Genomic DNA, 20,301 nt, shown 5'->3' with positions numbered 1-20,301 from the left:
ATCTCTATAGTCCAGTTCAACTTACCTTGAATGATGCATGCACCCAGGTAGGCAGCATCTGAGAAGGAGCAGAGTAGTCGACCGTGGAAAATATCTCTCTTAATTTGCAGGTACAAAAGGTACCTGCAATACAAAGGAAAGAGTCCCCCTAAGTGTCAGTGATTGCTCATGTTCTATCCACCTGTATCAGCAGCGCCTTCCGCAGCCCCAGGAGTGGCTGAGACATGCCCGCCCCTTGGGGGGCCAGCACAGAAAACGGAGGGGCCCTCAGAATCCAGAGAACAGCCCAGTGTCTGTGGCAGCTTCCAAAGCTGGGGGGCTGGCCCTCTTCCAAGAGACATGAGAAGGACCAAGGAAAGTCAGAGGGTCAGCAGCCACTGTTCCTGGCAGGAGGTCCCACAGGATGACACCCACCGGTACATGCTTCCCACGTTCTGCGTGAAAGTCAGGAAATGGATGAACTCAGTACACGGAAACCAGTCTCCAGGACACAGACTCAACAGCAATCCATCTCAAGATGACTTTGTTATGAGGCCAGAAAGCAAATTAATTCATAACTGGAGTTGTCACCTATTTAGTGTCCTCTCCCCTCTGCCGGGACAGCAAACTCAGATGCCTACAGAGCCAGGCAAACCTGATAAGGACTAAAAGGAGCTGGCATAAGGGGTCCAGGGAAGCAGAATGGAGAGCGCTGGCCCCATGAAGGGGTCAGCCGCCACACAGTTCCAGCCTGATGCTACTGCACAGAAAACAGGCCAAATGCATCCAGCTTTTCAGGAAATCAGGAGATGGATTCAGAAATTGTGAACCAAAAGGGAACCCCTTGGCAAACATGACAACTCAGTAACTGAAAGTGACCACACGAGGTGTTCTGATCATAAGAAACTCCTAACTGAACGGGTTATGGGGGAGGTCACATTCCAAGGCCTATGTGGTAGATTAGACTCTACCTTGATCCATTGTTTTTGTGCATCTAGAATAACAAACTTAAAATGTCAGAGTGATCTCTTCTCCAGACCTCCAGAGGTAAACACTGGTGAGGGGGGAAACAAGGCCAACATTCCTCATTATTCTCTTTACCCACGTACCTCTGTAAATTATGTAGGCTAACGGTGAACTGTCCTGCACCCACCATGTAAAGGAAGCGTGTATCCCTCCGTTTTACTTTTTATCCATCCTAGAGATTTCCCTGCTTTGCTTCCTTTCGCCTCCTCCATCTGCAACTGTTGGATTTCATGCAAACCTTTCCTACGTCTTCTCCTTTGATTCTAGTGTATAAAATAGACTGCTATTCCCCGGGGGCATTATCTCATTCCCTCGAGGAGACATTGCTTCTGGGACTAGCCCTCAAAACCATGGCTCATCATACACTCTTTAGACCTTCCTTTAGGTTTAGAATTTCTTTCACTGAAAAAGTAAAACCCTTTGAATTTTAAACGTTGCAACAAATTCTGTTTTTAAAATTACTGGGGCACCAAACAGGAAAAAAAAAATACACTTGCGCCCAATTCAGCCAGGGGAGAGGGACACACCAGCATTATTCAGAGTAGCTAAAAAGTGGGAAAGCCCAATGCCCATCAACTGATGAAAAGGTAAAAGGCACGTGAATGCAATGGGATATGATTCAACCACATAAGGAATGAAGTACTGATTCATGCACGACAGGGATGAACCTTGGAAATATGACACTAAGTGCAAAGAAGCCAGTCACAGAACACTACATATTATGGTTCTATTTATATGAAATGTCTTGAATAGGCAAATCTTTAGAGGCAGAAAGTGGATTAGTGGCTGCCAGGGAATGACTACCGGGCTATGGGGTTTCCTACTGAGGTGATAAAAATACTCTGGCATTAGATTGTGGTGATGGTAGCACAAGGTTGTGATCATATCAAACCCATTTAAGTGTGCACTGTAATATTTGCCAAAAGAAATGAATACTTTTGAAAATCCAAATTGCCTTAGAATAGTGATTCTCAAATGTTGACATGCTGCAGGGCTATGAAAATAGAGACTGCTGGGTCCCAGTTCCCAGGTGGTGCTGCTGGTGTGAGGCGTCACTCCGCAAGGTTGCAAAGTACTAGAAATTGATCAAATCTTTCCTCTTTTAAAAAAGAAGGTGAACTACCAGGCCACCTGCCATAAGTTTCTTTTCTACCTGCTAAACGTGTGCACTGAACAGAAAGCAGTCCTTGCCACTTTGTGTGATAAGTTTAGCTTAAAAAAGAGTTTCCAATAACTATTTCCTGATGAATGAGAGGTCTGGGTTCTAATCCTGTAAATTAGAAATCCAGTTGGACAAAAGCTTCCCGAGAAAGAAAGAAATCAGCTTTCACAATATCGGAGCCTGGGTGCTGGCTCCTATCCGTCATCTCCACAGATAATCATGGATTACTGTGGATTCAACATAATCCACTGAGCCTTCAAAATGGCTGCAGGCTCAGGTGCTCATTATTTAAATACAATAACCACTAAAATAATAATGATGATGCCTCTTCCTTTAGCATCACATCTGCAGAATGAAGGGATTATGCACCCAAAGGATCTGGGCCTCCATTATTGTGCCCCCATTAATGACATTGCTTCTCTCCCAGGCCTGAATTTAAACATGGTTCTGACTAAAACATTAAAACCAATATACTTTGATGATATCTAATCATATACAGCATTTACCAAAAAAAGGGGGGGGGACTGTAAGATGACAGCATAAATGGAGAGTTAGAGAATGAAAAATGATTTCAAAAGTCTTTTGTGTATTTGTATGGTTTTCCTCTTTTAAATCTTCCCTTTCCCCCAGTGTTTCTTTACCCATAAGCATGGTCATAAATGTGATCTTAACATCTCCTATATTAAATTCATCTTAAATTTTAGATTAATCTTACAATAAAATAATTTCTCAAACAAGAAAAACCTAACTCTTTCAAGATAGGGTTTAAACCATAAGCGCCTGGGCATTGCACAGTTTTTAGATTCATTTTGAATACTAAGGACCATAATGACTAAGAAAAGCTCATCTCCACTGTTCAAGGACTGAGCATCATCTTAATTTCCTTCAGAGACATAAAAATGTTCACAATTTTCCATTACTCAGACTTTAGCTGTTCAAGCAAATGCCTGTGAATGCTAGCAAATTTAATTGAGAGGGATTTAACTCAAGTTATTAGCTAAAACTTTATTCTCTTTTACTTTCAAACGGGACTTTTCCCAACCACAAAAGATCTATTGTTGATTTCTATTATGACACTATCAATTTTTGTCCTCCACACAAGATTATAGAGAACATAAATGACAAAAGTGAGCCATTTGGGCCCCTGGTGGTTCTTCCTAATTATACTGTTAGCACCACCCAGAGAGCAGGACAAGTCTCTCTCTCTCTCTCTCTCTCTCTCTCTCTCTCTCTCTCTCTCTCTCTCTCTCTCTCTCTCTGGAAGCTCAGAAGCTCCTGTTCCCTGGGCTATAGAAAAAGTGGGAACTGAAGAACTTATCAAATAAATGAATAAATTTTTGAGCCATGAGCAGGCAAAATATGGCACGAGTCCATTTACATGAAATGTCTAGAACAGGTAAATCCATGGAGACAGCAAGTAGATTAGTGGTTTCCAGGGGCTGGAAGAGAGGAGACTGAGTACTGGCTGCTAGTAGGTGCAGTGTTTCCTTTGGGGTGGTGAGAAAATGTTCTGGAACTCTCCAGTGGTGATGGTTGCCTAACATTGTGAATGTGCTTAATGCCAATGAATTGTGCACTTTGATATGGTGAAATTAATTTATGTTATATGAATTTTAACTCAATTAAAAAAGACACACACACAGCAGGTCAGATTACAAAATCTGAACCACCACTTATAATGTCCATTACCTATGTATTTCTCCTTTCCACACCTGTCCCTGCCCCCGCCCCCAACCCTCACTGAATGACTGTGTACTAGTTCATAATAGAGAAGAAACCATCTGCGCCCTCAGTGCCACTATGGTCAAGCTCTACCAGGCATTCGCGGATAATGAGAAAGCTACATATCCAAGAACCCAGCACATACCCTGCAAATGAGGATCAGCTAAGGGCACTTGTTTCTCTGTTGCATTCGTACCTGCGGAGGTTATTCTGAGAGATAATTATGCAGAGTGATTTCTGCGGTCACCAAATCAGAGCCTCATCAAGAACTTAACACAGAATGGCTCTTCCCCCTCCACTGAATAGGCCCCTCTGGGACCTGATCAGCTGCACTGGCCCAGGCTGTTCACGGAAGCAAAACCCCCAGAATGTGGCCTCAGCATGGGGGAGGCCTGAGAATCGGAATATTCAGAGAGGTGGGCTGAGAAGAGTCTACCAGGAGAGGGAAGCCAGCCCCACCGTCAGTCATTTAGTGAGCGGAATGCAGGATGGCCAACAGTCCATTCTATCAAGTGGTCTCTTCCCTCCCAGAAAAGCTGAGATCCAGAAGATAGGCACTCGGGGCTTCACTCACTATGAATTTGCCCATATCCTAAAGACCGTCATCTTCTATCTATTTTTAGCACCCTACTGTCAGATGTTTGCAGGGAGTACCTCCTCCTTATAACTGCTGCTTTTCTGTGCACTTAATTACACTCCCCATGACAAGTGTTTGAAAAATCCTGAGACAATTAAGTGCAAGAGAAACATTCCAAGCCATGATGCCGAGCTGAGCGCCCACATTGTTGGTACCTCCAGCCTGGAAGACTCGAAGGACCTGGATGGTTTGTGGGAGGCCGGGGGGTGGGGGGAGGAAGGGTTATGTTAAACATAAATCAAATGAAAAATACCTTGTGAGCTCTTCTTTAATCTTCAGGGGTTCATGTGGGTAGAATTTCACTCTAAAGCACATGGTGTATGGTGGATGAGCTGAAACATCATACAAAAAAAAAGGCATGAGTAAAGCAGCAAAACACCATGGACTCAAACATTCATAGGAAAGTCAGCCGTGAGGCCTTGCAGCCCAGCCTGGGGATGGGGTAGGGGAGAGGGTGATTTTCTGGATGAAGCAGGTATCATAGCCAAGAAAACAAGGCCACAGTGACAACCAAACTCAAAACTCCACAGGATGCCCAAACCGAATGCAGGGGTGGTCATAAATGTGATCTTAACTTCGCCTGTAGCACTCTAGTCCCTAGCACATCTTTCCGCTTCACAGCGCCCCTCCCCTCCTTCATTCTCTCTGGGTCAAAGCTTCAGAGAACATTTCTGACTCTCCCCACCCCCTTGTGAGAAATTGCCCATAAGCACTACTCAGGTTTTTGGCCAAGCCCGTGAGGTAGAAAGATGTCACTGCACATGACCAGTTTTCCCAAAGCGATGGTGCCTTTGAACTAAAACTGAGATTTTTAAAATGGAATCAGCCACGCACAGGTCCTTCTTTGTATATTTTTCATAATAGTTTAGTGTTATCTATTTATGAGGCAGTCGCTTGTATGAAAATACTTTTTTAACTTCCTGATTTGTCTGAATCAAGATAAGTACTAAGCAGACTGAAATTCTGGTTGATATCCATGATTCTGGAATGTTCTAATTGCATTAAATACCCAGAACTCAATGACCAGCAAAGGGGATTCGATGGAATTTCTGACACTTTTAATTATAAGACCACCGTTGACTGGCAATGTTAACCTAATAAATACACACAAGTACAGTAAGATGCATGTGATGATTAGTATTTCTATTTCTGCAGATCTGACATTCCCACTCATGTCTCGCTTTTGTCTCAGAGTGGCTACTTGGCATCAGCTCTGAGTCTACATCAATGAAACAGCATCCGTTCTCCCCCAAATCCTCTCTCATTATAAGCAGGGGTTAAATCACCAGCCAACTCTACAATATCTGGGCTCTTCTGAATGCAGGCAAATTCTTTATGTAGAAAGGACTATTAGCATCAAATATGAATGTATAATGAGGCTAGTTTAAAAGGGAAAATAAATCTTAAAAATAATTAGAAAGAAAGCATCTGCCAGACAGGAATACAACAGTATCTCTCTGGCTATCTCAGCAGAGAGAAACAAATTAAAAATATACACACACATTGCCCTGGCCAGTATGCTAAATGGTTAGAGCACTGGCCTGCGCACCAAAGGGTCACAGGTTCAATTCCCAGTCAAGGGCATGTACCTGGGTTGCAGGTTCAATACCTGGCCCTGGTTGGGGCCTGTGCAAAAGACAACCCATTGATGTGTCTCTCTCACATCTATGGATTTTTTTTCTCTCTCACCCCTCTCTCCCTTCCACTCTTTCTAAAAATCAATGGGAAAAATATCCTCAGGTGAGGTTTAATAAAATACACACACACACATGCACGCACACACATGCACGCACACGCATGCACGCACACATGCACATACACATGCACACACACTTATGTTAGAGCTCTCCATTCAATGTTCTCCTTCCCCATTGGGAACTAGAAAACTTCTGAGTTGGGCGCTCCTAACCCAATCCTGTGTTCCCTAGATTTAAGAAAGGAAACATTTTCTGGAACATGAGGAGAAAATGAGCACCTCCTATACAGCAACAAAACAAAGAAGAAAATACAACTGATTCTTAAATCATTCATCTTTCATGATATCTAGAAATTCTGTTTTGACTTAAAATATTTTATCTTTACACATTTCCAAGATTTATTTTAAATTGTTTAAACAATCACTCTAAAGCAGTGGTTCTCAACCTATGGGTCGCGACCCCTTTGGCGGTCGAACAACCCTTTCACAGGGGTTGCCTAAGACCATCTTGCATATCAGATATTTACATTACAATTCATAACAGTAGCAACATTACAGTTATGAAGTAGCAACAAAAATAATTTTATGGTTGGGTCACAACATGAGGAACTGTATTGAAAGGGCCAGAAGATTGAGAACCACTGCTCTAAAGAATTAAAACTAATGATCATTTTATTATAAAATCCATGGATTGTTCTTAACAGAAAGATCAAAAGTTTTTATAAGAACAACAGAGCAAAAAATGGAAATAACTAAGAAAGTTCTCCTTCCTTCCTTTCATTAAAGTCCTCAAAATTAATCCATGATTAAGCCCAACCAATGAAGATGATGGATGGATGGATGGATGGATGGATGGATGGATGGATGGATGGATGGTGATGGATGGATGGATGGATGGATGGATGGATGGTGATGGATGGATGGATGGTGATGGATAGATAAGCCAACCCCTTTCACTTTCTGTCACTCAGGTCCCCACCCACCTCAAACTCTCCACCACTGTTAATAACTTCATCTACATTCTCCCACCCCTTTTACACCTTCACCCAAATATATGCGAATATGATTACATATGTGAGTTTTTTTTATAATTTAGTCTCACAAAACAAGATCATACTACAGATGTTTCTCTTGCTTTTCTCACTTAATTCTATGTTCTCCCCAGCCCTCCAGGATGGTAGATATAGATCTATAATAACTGCATAATCACACTATGGAGAGACCAGAATTTACTCCACTACTTCCACTCTTCTCTTTTATCATCATTCAGGTTATTTCCATATTTTTGCAATTCAAACAATATATACACATGTATATATTTATAAAAAGATATATGTATATTTTTTATATTTTTACAAATTTAAAGTGTTACATCCTACATAATAAAAGGCTAATATGCAAATCAACCAAATGATAGAATGACCAGTCGCTATGACACACACAGACCACCAGGGGGCAGATGCTTAATGCAGGAGCTGCACTCTGGTGGTCACTGCACTCCCACAGGGGGAGCATAGCTCAGCCAAAAGCCGGGCTCCAGTGGAGGTGGCGGGAGCAGCAGGCGGACATCCCCAGAGGGGTCCTGAACTGTGAGAGGGCACAGGATGGGCTGAGGGACACCCCCACCCTCACCCCAGTGCACAAATGCCGTGCACCAGGCCTCTAGTATATTTATAAAAGAACATATTCACAGGGGTATATGTATTTATATAATTGTGCACATATCATTAAATACTTGTATTTTTATTTCGATAACACAGCCTCCCAAAATTTGAACTGTTGAGTCAGCAGATATGAGAAAATATCTTAGAGAAAACAGAAAAATGAAAGCGAACTTAAGGTAAATTGGGGAAAGTAGGACCACAGAAGATGGCCCCATACTAGAGCTGTCATTCTTTTCTCCTACCTAGTCAGCATATCTTTTTATCGTGCCCTGGGCTGGCTTTCATAGTTATCTGAGTTCATTAGATACAAATCAGGAGTCACACTCATTCCAAGGGATCAAGCTGTGAGGCTCACAGGCAGCACCCCAGGCAATCATCTTTGAGAACCCCTGATGGTAGGAAGTCCTTCCACCCAGTCATCCTCGTTCCAGGACCTAAAGCTCCACATGGTTTAATGCTTCTCCTACACACAGAGCCCTTCCATCATTTGAAGAGAGTGCTATGGTCCTTCCGAGTCTTCTCTAAAATAAACAGCCCCAGTTCTTTTAACTATTCCTCAGGTGAAGCAGTTCTGAATGGCCTGGGTTTATTCCTGTCTACTCCGTGTTTCCTGGAGCATGGGGCCCAGGGGTTGCCACATCTGCTCAGATGAGGGGACCATCACCAGCATCACGTTGAACATAATTGTTGCGTCCCCCAAGCAGCCTCATCTCATTATTAATTCACTCTGAGTTTATAATAGACAAACTTTCCATATATGCTGTTGCTAAGTCTTACATAAAAAGTCACTAAGTTCCTGACCTCTCCCTCCATTCTCTAGGACAGTGATGGCAAACCTATGACACGCGTGTCAGAGGTGACACGCGAACTCATTTTTTTGGTTGATTTTTCTTTGTTAAATGGCATTTAAATATATAAAATAAGTATCAAAAATATAAATCTTTGTTTTACTATGGTTGCAAATATCAAAAAATTTCTATATGTGACACAGCACCAGAGTTAAGTTAGGGTTTTTCAAAATGCTGACACACTGAGCTCAAAAGGTTCACCCTCACTGCTCTAGGATGTGATGGTAGCAGATAGTAATACAAGGTACTAGTGATACACTCACAGGCATAGGCCACACTATTTAAATGTGAGCTTTTGTTTTGTGGGAACCAACACTCCTATCTGAAGATGAGAAGGAAAGTGGGGGTAGGAAATGGGAGGAAGGGGATGGAGAAGACCAAATTCAATTCAACAACTTCACAGCTGAAAAACATTTTACTCAGCTATGTAAGTGCCAAAAATTAGAATACCACCGAGTAGCAAAGAAGGAAAAAATCCACTTAAAAATGCCAGGAGCACATAATTGCACAGAAAATGGCAGGGGTTCTTTCTAACAGCCCTCCCTTACCTGCCAGATAGGGCTGAGGAGGCCAAGTGTCTCCATAGGGCAGCTCAGGGGCCCTGTTCTGCGTCAGCAGATCCTGGGGTATAATCATTTGGGTAGTTTGTTACCAGTGAGAACACAGGGAGAAGAACAGGCATTTGTAAAGCAGAGACAGGCTTTCTCATCTGCACTTTGAGACCTTGCCCAGAAATGGGGGTGGGGATGCCAAAGGATTAGGTAAACAGGCTCCCAGGCAAAAATGAAAAAAATAAAAAACTTTCTATTATTAACCAACAAACATCCTCAAGTCTTTGTAGAAACAAATAGGACATTTTTTGCAAATAAAATATTACTTAGCAGCTTTTCTTAAAATGCGGAGGTCTTCCCCCAATCACTGTAAATAACTACAGAAAAAAACCAATTTCAGGAATAGACATATAAAATCACAATCTCTCTCATATACATTCTGGCTAACAGCTATGACGAATGTCCCCGAACTCCTTTAAACAGTAGTTGAAACATAGAGCCTGGGGCTCTAGCAGATGTTAGGCAATTCCTACACCTGGCATCTCAATCTCTCTCTCTCTCTCTCTCTCTCTCTCTCTCTCTCTCTCTCTCTCTCTCTCTCTCTCTCTCTCTCTCTCGGGCCTCCCTCATCTGGAACCCTATTTAAAAAAAGTGACCCATCTGTCAGGCTTTAAGACTCTGCAGAAACACTGCAAAGGGTCTGGTGTTGCAGAGAAGGACCACGAACACCCTGCAAAGAAGCTAACTTTCCAAAGGACCCCAAGTAGGCATCAGGGCTCCTGGCTTTTTACCGACAACTGACACCTTTTGATTCCTCACTGAATGAACAGTGTCCCTCCCATGCCTTTCTGGGGACTTCAGCATGAGAAACGAGGGACACACCACCATGTCTTCACTGATGAAACTGCTCAGGCATACAAACTCTTTCTGCACATGTGCAAAAGGACACTTGGACACCAAAAGGACAGACACTCCTCACTCATTCAATGAACTATAACTCTTGGGATGTGTTCAAATGAACCAGCCACAGAGAACTGCTCTCATAAGGACTGCTCTCCTACTTGGAAATGATTGTCATCGTTCAGCGACAACTGCTACTATCATTGGCATCAACAGCAGTAATAATCCCCCATCACTCTTTTACTGAATGACAACCAACAGCCTCCAAGATGCTGCTGGCACTGTGTTGCCTCTACTTTCAAAGCAGAAATGGTTTTTTAAAAATTGTATTTAATTCATCCACCTCCTGTTATGGTTCTGTCTTATGCTTTAGTCACACACACAGCACACCACGCGCCCACACGTGCAGGCGCGGAGTGAAGTCACCCTCTAAGAACTCCCTAGGAGGCGGGGGGGCGGGGGGGAGGGGACACTGGCATGCTGAGCAGCTGCCTCACTGATTCTTATTCTCCAAGTGCTGTGCCTGCCTCTGCTGTTCAGGAAAAGCTCTAACAGGGACTCTGGTGTCCAACATGTCTAATCTCAAGTTCACCATTTGGACAAATTGCTGTGGCCAAACAGAAATTCTCTGCTTCCATTTCCTCATCCGTAAAATGAGGACAATGATGGAACCAAGGACCCAGAATAGGGACCAGCAAAGTGTCTCTGTAAGGGGCCTTAAGGACATTACGCTAAGTGAAATAAGTCAGAGAAAGACAAATACAGTATGAACTCACATAGCTCGCTTAAATCTCACTCAAAACAAATAAATAAGCTCATAGATACAGAGAACAGATTGGTGGTTGCCAGAGGCAGGAGTGGGGTAGGCAAAATGGGTGAAGGGGGCCGAAAGGTAAAAACTTCCAGTTATAAAATAAATAAGTCATGGGAATGTAATGTAATGCAAGCACAGTGGCTACAGTTAACAATACTGTATTGCACATTTGAAAGTTGCTAAGAGAATAGATCTTAAAAGTTTTCATCACAAGAAAAATATTGTGTAACTATGTATGGTATGGATGTTAACTAGACTTATTGTAAAGATCATCTAATATATGCAAATGTCAATTCACCGTGTTGTACACATAAAACTAATATGTTATATGTGAATTATATCTCAAATAAATTTTTTAAAGAAAATTAACAGGTGCAAGATGCTACATTAAGGTGTTTGCTTTGAAATAAGGAGGTAAAAATAGGACTAGAGAATGTGATTTGATTGCAGTGGATTTTCTCTCCACAAAGATGTAAATAATTTATAACAACAGAATGATTTGACCAAGAAAGAAACAGCTAGAAGATGCAAGGACTGTCCCGTAGAGCAAGCATGTCAAACTCAACAGTCCGCAGGCCACATGACTCATTTATTTGGCCTGTGTTAGCCTTTGAGTTTGTTAGTCTTTAGTAAACTATAACTATATATAATATATGAGACCCTTGCTTTCCTCTAACCCACTCTCTTCCCCAGGAGTCACCACAGTTACTACACATTTTAGCAGCCCTTCCTCTAGGCACTCTTAGATTCATGCTTGCCCTAGAGATTTCAGAGGGAGTATGGCTCTGCTGATACCTTGATTTCAAACCTTTAGCCTCCAGAACTGTGAGAGAACACATCTCAATTCTTTCAGCCCCCACCCCGCTGGCAGCCTTAGGAAACGAATATACTCAGCAAGGGGAATGATTGGAAGAATAGAGTTGGGAGTCAGGCATCCAAACTAGCCTCAGGAACATGGGACCTGTGGCTTTTCTCCTGGTCCTTACACCAGAGCAAAAGCTATGCTCCTGGTGCTCTCTGTGCGACAGAAGACATGTTCGCATGGACAAAAAATCACTCAGCTCCACAGCTAAGAAATGCCATGTAAACATGAAGCTCCACAAATATTACCATCAGAGACAGGAATTACAGGCTTCGGGGAAGAGCCATCATAACTTGAAGGAGGGAACACTACAGATATCAGCCAGCAATGTGACTCAATGTTGCTCTTATGGCCAAGGGGAGCCATGCATCATGCAGAGGGTGGAGGTCCTAGCCAACCTGATTTGCACGTCGAAGCCATTTCCAAGCACCCCTATGCCTTCAGGGTGCTTGGTAACTAGAGCAGGAAGGTCTTAAGCTCCCTGCTGGGCTAGTCAGGCACCAGCCAGGATTAAGCAGAGAGCCTCTTTGGATGAGTAAGCAGCTTTCTCTCATCTAGGTCTCTGTGTTTACAGCACCTGCTTGATGCATAATGCACTCTGATTCCTTTTTTTTCCCTTTCCTCTTTCTTTCTTCCTTGATTTTTGCATAAAACCTTCTCTCCTTTTGTTTTCTCTTTTTTATTACCAAGTAATATATGAAAATATTCGCATTGTAAAATACCTAAGTAAACTCTAACTATGTATAACATGTGAGACCCTTGCTTCCCTCTAACCCACTCTCTTCCCCAGGAGTAATCACAGTTACCACACATTTTGGCAGCCCTTCTTCTAGGCACTCTTAGATTCATATAAAGTTTATTCTATATAATAAAAGGCTAATATGCAAATACAGCGAATGGAGGAACAACCAGAACAACTGAACAACCAGTCGCTATGACATGCGTGGAACATGGCAGGCATCAGCTGCAGCAGCATGGTGGAGCAGGTGAGCAGGGGTGCCAGACCAAGGCGGGGTGTCGGTCGCTGTCATCGGGGCAAGCCTCTGGTGGTTACTGAAAATTCTTTGCTCCCGTGCACCGCAGTCCTACCCGGCTCTCGCACCTGCTGCCGGTGCCAGCACCACTCGCACCCGCAGCCAGCACCCGGCGCCAGTAGATCGCTTGGCACCATCAGCGGGTACAAGTGGCTACTGCCAGCCCCGATTGCTCCTGAGGGCTTCTCCACCTCCCCCTGCTCCTGAGGGTCAATAGGGGCAGCAGCCACCACACGCACCCGCTTCTGGCACTGGCCCCAATCGCACCACGCCGTCAGCAGGTGCAAGCAGGGCTGGCACCATCAGCACGTGGAAGTGGCAGCAGTGGGAGCAGGGCTGCTGGCAGAGAGGGGACGAGGGGCCATGGCAGGAGGGGCCGGGCGGGGGCATGGAGGATGGACCGAGACCCACCCCTGTGCCCACCACAGCTTCGCGGCCCACAGTTCCTTTCAAAGTGCACAAAATCATGCACTGTGGCCCTAGTCTATAATAATAAAAGCATAATATGCTAATTAGACCAACTTCCTTCTGGACAAAGCCAGGGCTGCAGCCATGGGATCAAGGTAGCCACCATCGCTGTGAGGGGGGGAATCTGGGCAGCCGCCCCAGCTGCAAAGGCCTACTCTTGCACGAATTTTGTGCATCAGGCCTCTAGTTTTCATATAAATGGAGCATCCCACATGTGGTGTTTTTACCTGTTTTTAACTCTATGCTATATTTAATAAATCTTTCAATGCCAGAAATAAACGTCTGCCTTGTTCCTTTTGATGACCACATGTATTGCACATAATTTATTTAGCTTTGCCAAAATTGCAGGGCTTTTTATTGCTTCCAGTTCTCAATGTTATGAGCAATGTTGCAATGGACATCCTTGCAAAATATATACCTGTGCTGGAATAAATTTTTATTTAGACATATTCAAAGATATTACCTTGTTGGATCAAGAGATAGAGGCCTTTTTAATCTTGAAGTATACAGCCAAGTTTCCCTCTCAAGTGGCTTTACCCATTTACGCACTTCCGCCGCGGTGACACTCTCATCCTCATCAACTGGATATTATCAGTGTTTACAATTTTCTCAGTATGATAAACAAACATCATGTTTTCATGTGCACATTCCTTGTTACTAATGATACCGAGCATCTGTTTATATATTTGTTAGCCATTTATTTTTATTCCTCCTATGTGTATTTTCACATTTCTCTATTGAGTTGTTTATCTGTGGATTCATAGCATCACACTTAATATATGCTGCATATTGCTACCTGTTATACATTTAATAAATGCTCTTCCCATTATTTTGCTTGTATTTTAACTTGTTTATAATTCATTTTATAGTCATTAATTCAACAAATATCTACTGAAAATCTACTCTGTGCAGTGAACAAACCAAATATTCTGGTATAAAAGTTTTAAGTTTTACACAGATTTGTTAGCATTTTGCTTTGTTGCTTCTGGATTTTAGTTTTTCCTTAGGAAGTCATGCACTACTCCACAATTATGAAAAGTACTCCTAAATTTTTACCTAAAATTTCTATGGGTTGTTAAATATATTGGGCTTTTGAATTCATCTGGAATTTATCTTATGTATGGTATGAGGTATGTCCTTAGCTTTTCCCTCCAGTGGAAAAAATGTCCAAAGTCATGCCTTAAATAATCTACCTTCCTGTCTCTGATATGAATTACAATCTTTGTTATAACCCATATTCTCAAATAATGACTGAATTTGGAATTCTTTTTGTTGTTCCACTGATTTTTTTCCTATTTCTGGGTCTATCTTAATTACTGTGTATGTCTATCGGTAGGCCTCTTTTAATTATTATAACTCATAGGACTTCATTTGCTATCTAATAGAACCAGAATCCTATCATTCTTTTTTTTTTCTTTTTTTACTTTTTCATTGATTTCAGAGAGGAAGGGAGAGAGAGAAACAGAAATATCAATGATGAGAGAGAATCATTGATCAGCTGCCTCCTGAGTGGCCCCTCCTGGGAATTGAACCCACAACACAAGCACATGCCCTGACTGAGAATCTAACCTTGGCCTCTTGGTTCATAGGTCAACACTCAACCACTGAGCCACACCGGCCGGCCCCATCATTCTTTACATAAAACGTGGAGCAAAAGTATGCCCACAGTTGTTCATATGAAAAATACAATAATTAATAAATAATAATACAAGAATATACTGTTTTGTGTACTCACAACTTAAACCTATTTTTGCTCTATCCTGTATTTATTGTGGCTGGTCTTTGAACGTTTTCTTTTGCCAGTGAGCCTTAGAATCAGTTTGTTACATGCCATAAAGAACCTCACTAAAATTTTGATTTGAAATTTATTCAATGTATGTGTTAATTTGTGAAGAACTGACTAATCATATTAACCAGAAACATGAGAAGTCTCCATTTATCAAGCTCTTTTTTATCTGTGTTACCGTAATGCCACAGTAAAATCTCATAGTTTTATTTGTATAGATCTTGAACATTTCTTGTTACGTTTATTTACAATAAATTTGTTTTTACTTGTTATTGCTGTTGTAAATAATAGCACTTCTTCCCATTATAGTTGATAAACAAGTTACTGCCTAAGAAAGCTATTGCTTTAGAATATTAACCTAGTATCCAAGGACAAAAGCCACTATTAGTTGTGGGTAAGGGTTGGGGAAGGAAGGCAGGCAGAGAGCTTGGAGAGATCCAGAGAAGATGACACCAAGTTACAGATGCTATGAGGAGCTCTGAGAAAGAATCTGCCTCACTCAGCACTCTAGACTTGGCTGAACAGAGTCAGGGGATCGGGGGAGCAAGACAAAGAAGTCTCAGAATCCTTTAGGGAAAGTGCCGTGTCTGGAACTTTGGAGAATACTGAAGAACTGACAGCAGGGTGTGTTTAAGCAGAGCGGGAATCTTAGCTAGAGCACACAAGTCTCCCTGAGGCCGACACAGGGCACGAAAGAGGCTGAGCAGGTTCTGCCTGTCCCAGTGGTGAACACAGAAGTGCAGAGAGTCAACCAGTGAGGAGACCTGGAGTGGGGACCACAAGAGGGCATCACCTACAGACTTGCAGGACAGACCATGGCAGGGGCCACAGGCCTCGACAGCACGGGCCAGTGCGCACTCCAAGGCCAGTGAGACTAGTTACATCCAGAAAGGATGAGTGGGGAGAGAGGCCAACAACCAAAGACCAAACCACAGGAGCTGCGCCAAGGAAGGACTCAGAGGACTGTGCCCTCACTGCCAGGATGGCACGTAAGTTTCCCTGCCTCCCGATGCCACTCTGGGGGTGGGGAAGGAAGAAGATCTCACCATAAAAATAAGTTGGATTATATCTACTTTCAACAATATTTGGGAGAAACAAGCACTCCCATATAAGATTAGTGGGAGTAAATTATTGTAAGCTGTTTGGATGGATATTGATCAGTAAGGAAATGTAAAATGTCTACACCTTTCAATCCAACAATTCCACTTCTAGGAGTTTCTAGTACAGATGTTCCAGATGCAAGGGTATACATTCAAGCATGTTTATTACTGCACAGTTTATAACAGCAAAAGACTAGAAACAACTTTGATGTCCATTAATAAATAAGTTACATACATGCATACAATTAACTGTCAGAAAACCATTTTTTAAATGAAGCCAATCATCTATCTGATATTCAAAAATATGTAAAAATATTAAGAAAACACCTGGCCGGTGTTGCTTAGTTGTTGAGTGTCAACCTATGAACCAGGAGGTCACAATTCAATTCTGTCAGGGAACATGCCCAAGTTGCAGGCTCAATCCATAATAGGTGGCGTGCAGGGGAAGCCAATCAATGATTCTCATCAATGATGAGAATCTTTCCTTCTTCTGTCCTCTCTGAAATAAAAAAATATATTATTTAAGCCCTAGCCGGTTTGGCTCAGTGGATAGAACGTCGGCCAATGGACTGAAGGGTCCCGGGTTCAATTCTGGTCAAGGGCACATGCTCAAGTTGCCGGCTCAATCCCCAGTGGGGAGCATGCAGGACGCAGCCGATCAATGATTCTCTCTCATCGTTGATGTTTCTATCTCTCTCTTCCTCTCCCTTCTTCTCTGATATCAATAAAAATTTTTTTTAAAAAAAGAAAACAAGGTGAAGAATAATAGAGAGTTTATCTTGTTTTTGTTGATAAAGGCCTTTCACATGTTGGGGGAGCTTATATAACAAAAAAATTTCTAGAGGGATATATAAAATACTGGTAACAACAGTTATTTATTGGGGAGATGTAATGGGGAGGAGAAAGAAAATATGGTTTTCATTTTAAACTTTTCTGAACTGTTGGGAAAAAACCACGAGCATGATATTATTAAAGGTGGTTTTTTAAAACACTAGTAAGAAACAAGAGTAACGCCTCTGCAAAGTGTGTGCTAACCAGGACGGCTGATCTTCTGCCAGCCTGTGGGGACACCCACGGAGGGCTCTTCATCGGGTCAGGGCAAAGGGCCTGAAAGTCGGGCATCACGCTAGTGAGGGAGAGGAACGGGAGAAACCGTTCTTCCCAGGAACTGTGCCCTCACTGCCTACTCAGAGTATAAAGGCATGCCCACACCCAAGCTGGAAGCTGTCTGGGTTCTGCAACAAGATCCTTTTGATAAATTCATGAATGAGTCTCAGGAGTTGGACCCAGTTTCTCTGAGTTAACATTTTATAAGCCCTAATTTTTTTCTAATTTACATTAAAGTTCATGTTCCAGGACATATAGATATGGATAAGAGCACAGAAATTCTTGATATAACAGACAACAACAACCACAACAAAACCAGGTTTGTGATCTTGAGAAAAGACAAAAAGTTTCTTCACTCATGTCCTTAACACAACAGAGGACTGGGTGATGAGTGAGAAGACCCTTGCAGGTTCCTAGAAGCAGTGAGCCACTGCATCAGGCTTACATGCTGAATTTTACACAACTCCTTTTCCAGAACCAGATGCCACTCATCATTACATTGGCTCTGGTCAGTAGTCATACGTTAATCTTTATACCACTTTTGTAAAACACTACGAGTTTTCAGTTGTTTGTTCAGATTTACTAATGGCAGAGACAAAGCTTTTTAGCAGCAAATTCTTCACAAGTTTTAAATGTTTTCTTCTATTAACTATTGAAATGCATCTTACTTTAGAGACAGATTTATACTTCAAAATTGTGTGCAGCCTAAGGAACATATTTCATGACATTTAAGAACCACCAAAGTCAAAGAACCACTTACTCTAAGCACGTTTTCCTGGGAAATTGTCTAAATATTTTAAACTATGTAAACAAAAATATCAAAACGTGTAGTTAAGGGATAAAAGCTAGGCATTGGTTATTTTTTTCTCAGACATGTTTGTTCATTCTCATTATCCTGCGAGTCATTCTCTACAGAGCTTCCTGGTACCTCTGTCCTGCTACTTCTTACCAGATGCTTGTCCCAGTTCTCTTCCAGCCTCACCCCACAGCTGACCTCCCTGGACCTCCCACGCTCACTGCTGTCCATTTTCATCTCACACATCTTTCCTGCCGTCTCCCGGCAGCGCCCACTGCTCCCCACAGCCATGGTTGTTAGCTGCCTGGCTGTCTTTCCTGCACTGGCCAGACAGTTTTCTCTTCAGAGATAGGAGAGGGGAGGGAGAACAAAGGGAAGGGAGAGAGAGGGAGGGGGAAAGAGAACTAGGAATAAATATGTTGGTTGCCAGAGTGCCATCCACGTTCGTCTCTTCCTTCTCCCACTCAAAACCCTGCCCAGAATAATTTCTTCATATTTGGAAAAAGAAGAGAATCCCCTGTGACAAACTATGTGATCCCCAATGAGAAGCTGATTGATCGCCTACGTTTCAGGGCCGTGGGAAAGTTGGCACGGAGGGTAAATGGATTTCAGGGCCGGCAATGAATCTGTGAGGTGCATTTCAGAAGCTCTCCTCCAAACCATAAATAAGCGCAGGGTGACTGCCGCCTGGCAGGGGGGACCAGACAAAACTCCATGCCCACCCAGGACCACTAGTCAATACCCTCGTCACAACACCTCAGAGAGAGGTTTCCCAAAGGGACTGCTCCAAGAGCTCATTAGGGGAAAAAATAAAATATTTAAAAGGGCAGGTCAAAACACCAGAGCTTGCAAACAATTACTCAGAACAAAAAATATCTTATAGAGTTTGAGGGTGGAAAAGAACAACACACTCTTCAGTAAAGAGACAGCAAGATTTTAGTTTCAAAATACGCCCCCAAGACTGCATCTCCCACCCTGAACCATTTACTAGCAACCCCACAACCAGAAGGAACCAGGCACCTGGTGACTATGTATAACCCATATTTAACCATCTAATCCAATTCCCGTGTGAATATGGAACATGAGGGTAAGCTGGTGGAGAGGAAGAGACACGGGAGGGGTGGGGGAGGGGCTATGGGAATAGTGACTGCAAAGAGGCCCAAGGCCAGCAAATAAGAGAGAGGCCACACAGCTCTCACTGGGAGAGAGAAGCCCCGTCCACCCACAGATGTTCAGCTAAAGCAGTTTCTTCCCTGGCAGGAAAAACTCTGTGGAGAACAGAATCTGTCTTTGGACGCTTCATAGCAAAGGTGAACCCACAGGTTGACACTTACATTTCATTTGCTTGAAGATGGACTTGTTAGGTTCAAGCCAGTGCTGGGGAGAAAAAAAACAGAGATTGCAGGTCAAATGGCTGGACCATGTGATGCATACTTAATAACTAAAAGGAATTTAATAAAGATACTCTTTTTCCAAAGTACAGCCTTGGTTCCTATAGATATTCCTCAGGGTTCCACCTCTGAAGATCCACATGAACAATTCAGCAACAATAATACCATAGGCAAGGGTATAAACTGCAGAGAATTAACACTTGCTGAGCAGTGTTTGAGTCAGCCAGTTGCTAGGGGAGAAGGACAAGAGAGCAAACATGCACCTAAATGGGATGTTCTCGTGGCTCTAGTTGACTCCTCAGTGATCCTTTGAGCTCCATCGCTCTAGGAAAACCAGAGATGGCCAAAGACTTGGACATCATTGACCTCAGAGTCACAATCCAAGACAGCATCAGCACCCTCCCGCACCCCTTCCCTGAGGCAGCCTCCTCCCAGGTTAACAGTGGGTCAAGCCAGCATCAGCCCCGTCATGCACAGAGCTGATTCTTCCTTTGCGGTAGGGAGGAAAAAATGATTTTTAATATCTCATTTCAGAGACCTGAGGTCATCATGAAGGAAAATCAGCTCCCTCACAAAACAAAGGAGCTCAAAGACCTGGGCAGGCGTCTGAAGCAGACTTCTTGCTGGCCCCAGAGGCCAGCTCTCTCTACACCATGTGTGACGGTCACTTCAACATGTTCAGATCTAGGAAGCTTTTGATATCACATGATGTCCCTGAAGCCACTTAGGGAATTTCAGGAAACATCACTTTATACACC

At 42.8% G+C, this 20,301-nt stretch overlaps 1 protein-coding gene across 2 annotated transcripts in view; it reads right to left on the bottom strand.

The window, feature by feature from the left end:
- FRMD3 (FERM domain containing 3) overlaps positions 1–20,301 on the bottom strand; it is a 228,982-nt gene that overhangs the window by 70,085 nt on the left and 138,596 nt on the right. For both annotated transcript variants that reach the window (XM_036330724.1, XM_036330725.1), the window contains exons 3-5: positions 19,487–19,529; positions 4,780–4,858; positions 26–123 (exon numbers count right to left, since the gene is read on the bottom strand). In XM_036330724.1, the coding sequence (XP_036186617.1) occupies positions 26–123; positions 4,780–4,858; positions 19,487–19,529 (220 nt within the window). The remainder of the gene's footprint in view (positions 1–25; positions 124–4,779; positions 4,859–19,486; positions 19,530–20,301) is intronic.

The sequence above is a fragment of the Myotis myotis genome, unplaced genomic scaffold (genome assembly GCF_014108235.1).
Source record: "Myotis myotis isolate mMyoMyo1 unplaced genomic scaffold, mMyoMyo1.p scaffold_m19_p_12, whole genome shotgun sequence".
Lineage (NCBI taxonomy): Eukaryota > Metazoa > Chordata > Mammalia > Chiroptera > Vespertilionidae > Myotis > Myotis myotis.
Note: the sequence above shows the minus strand (reverse complement) of the source record. Positions and strands in the feature narration are given on the sequence as shown.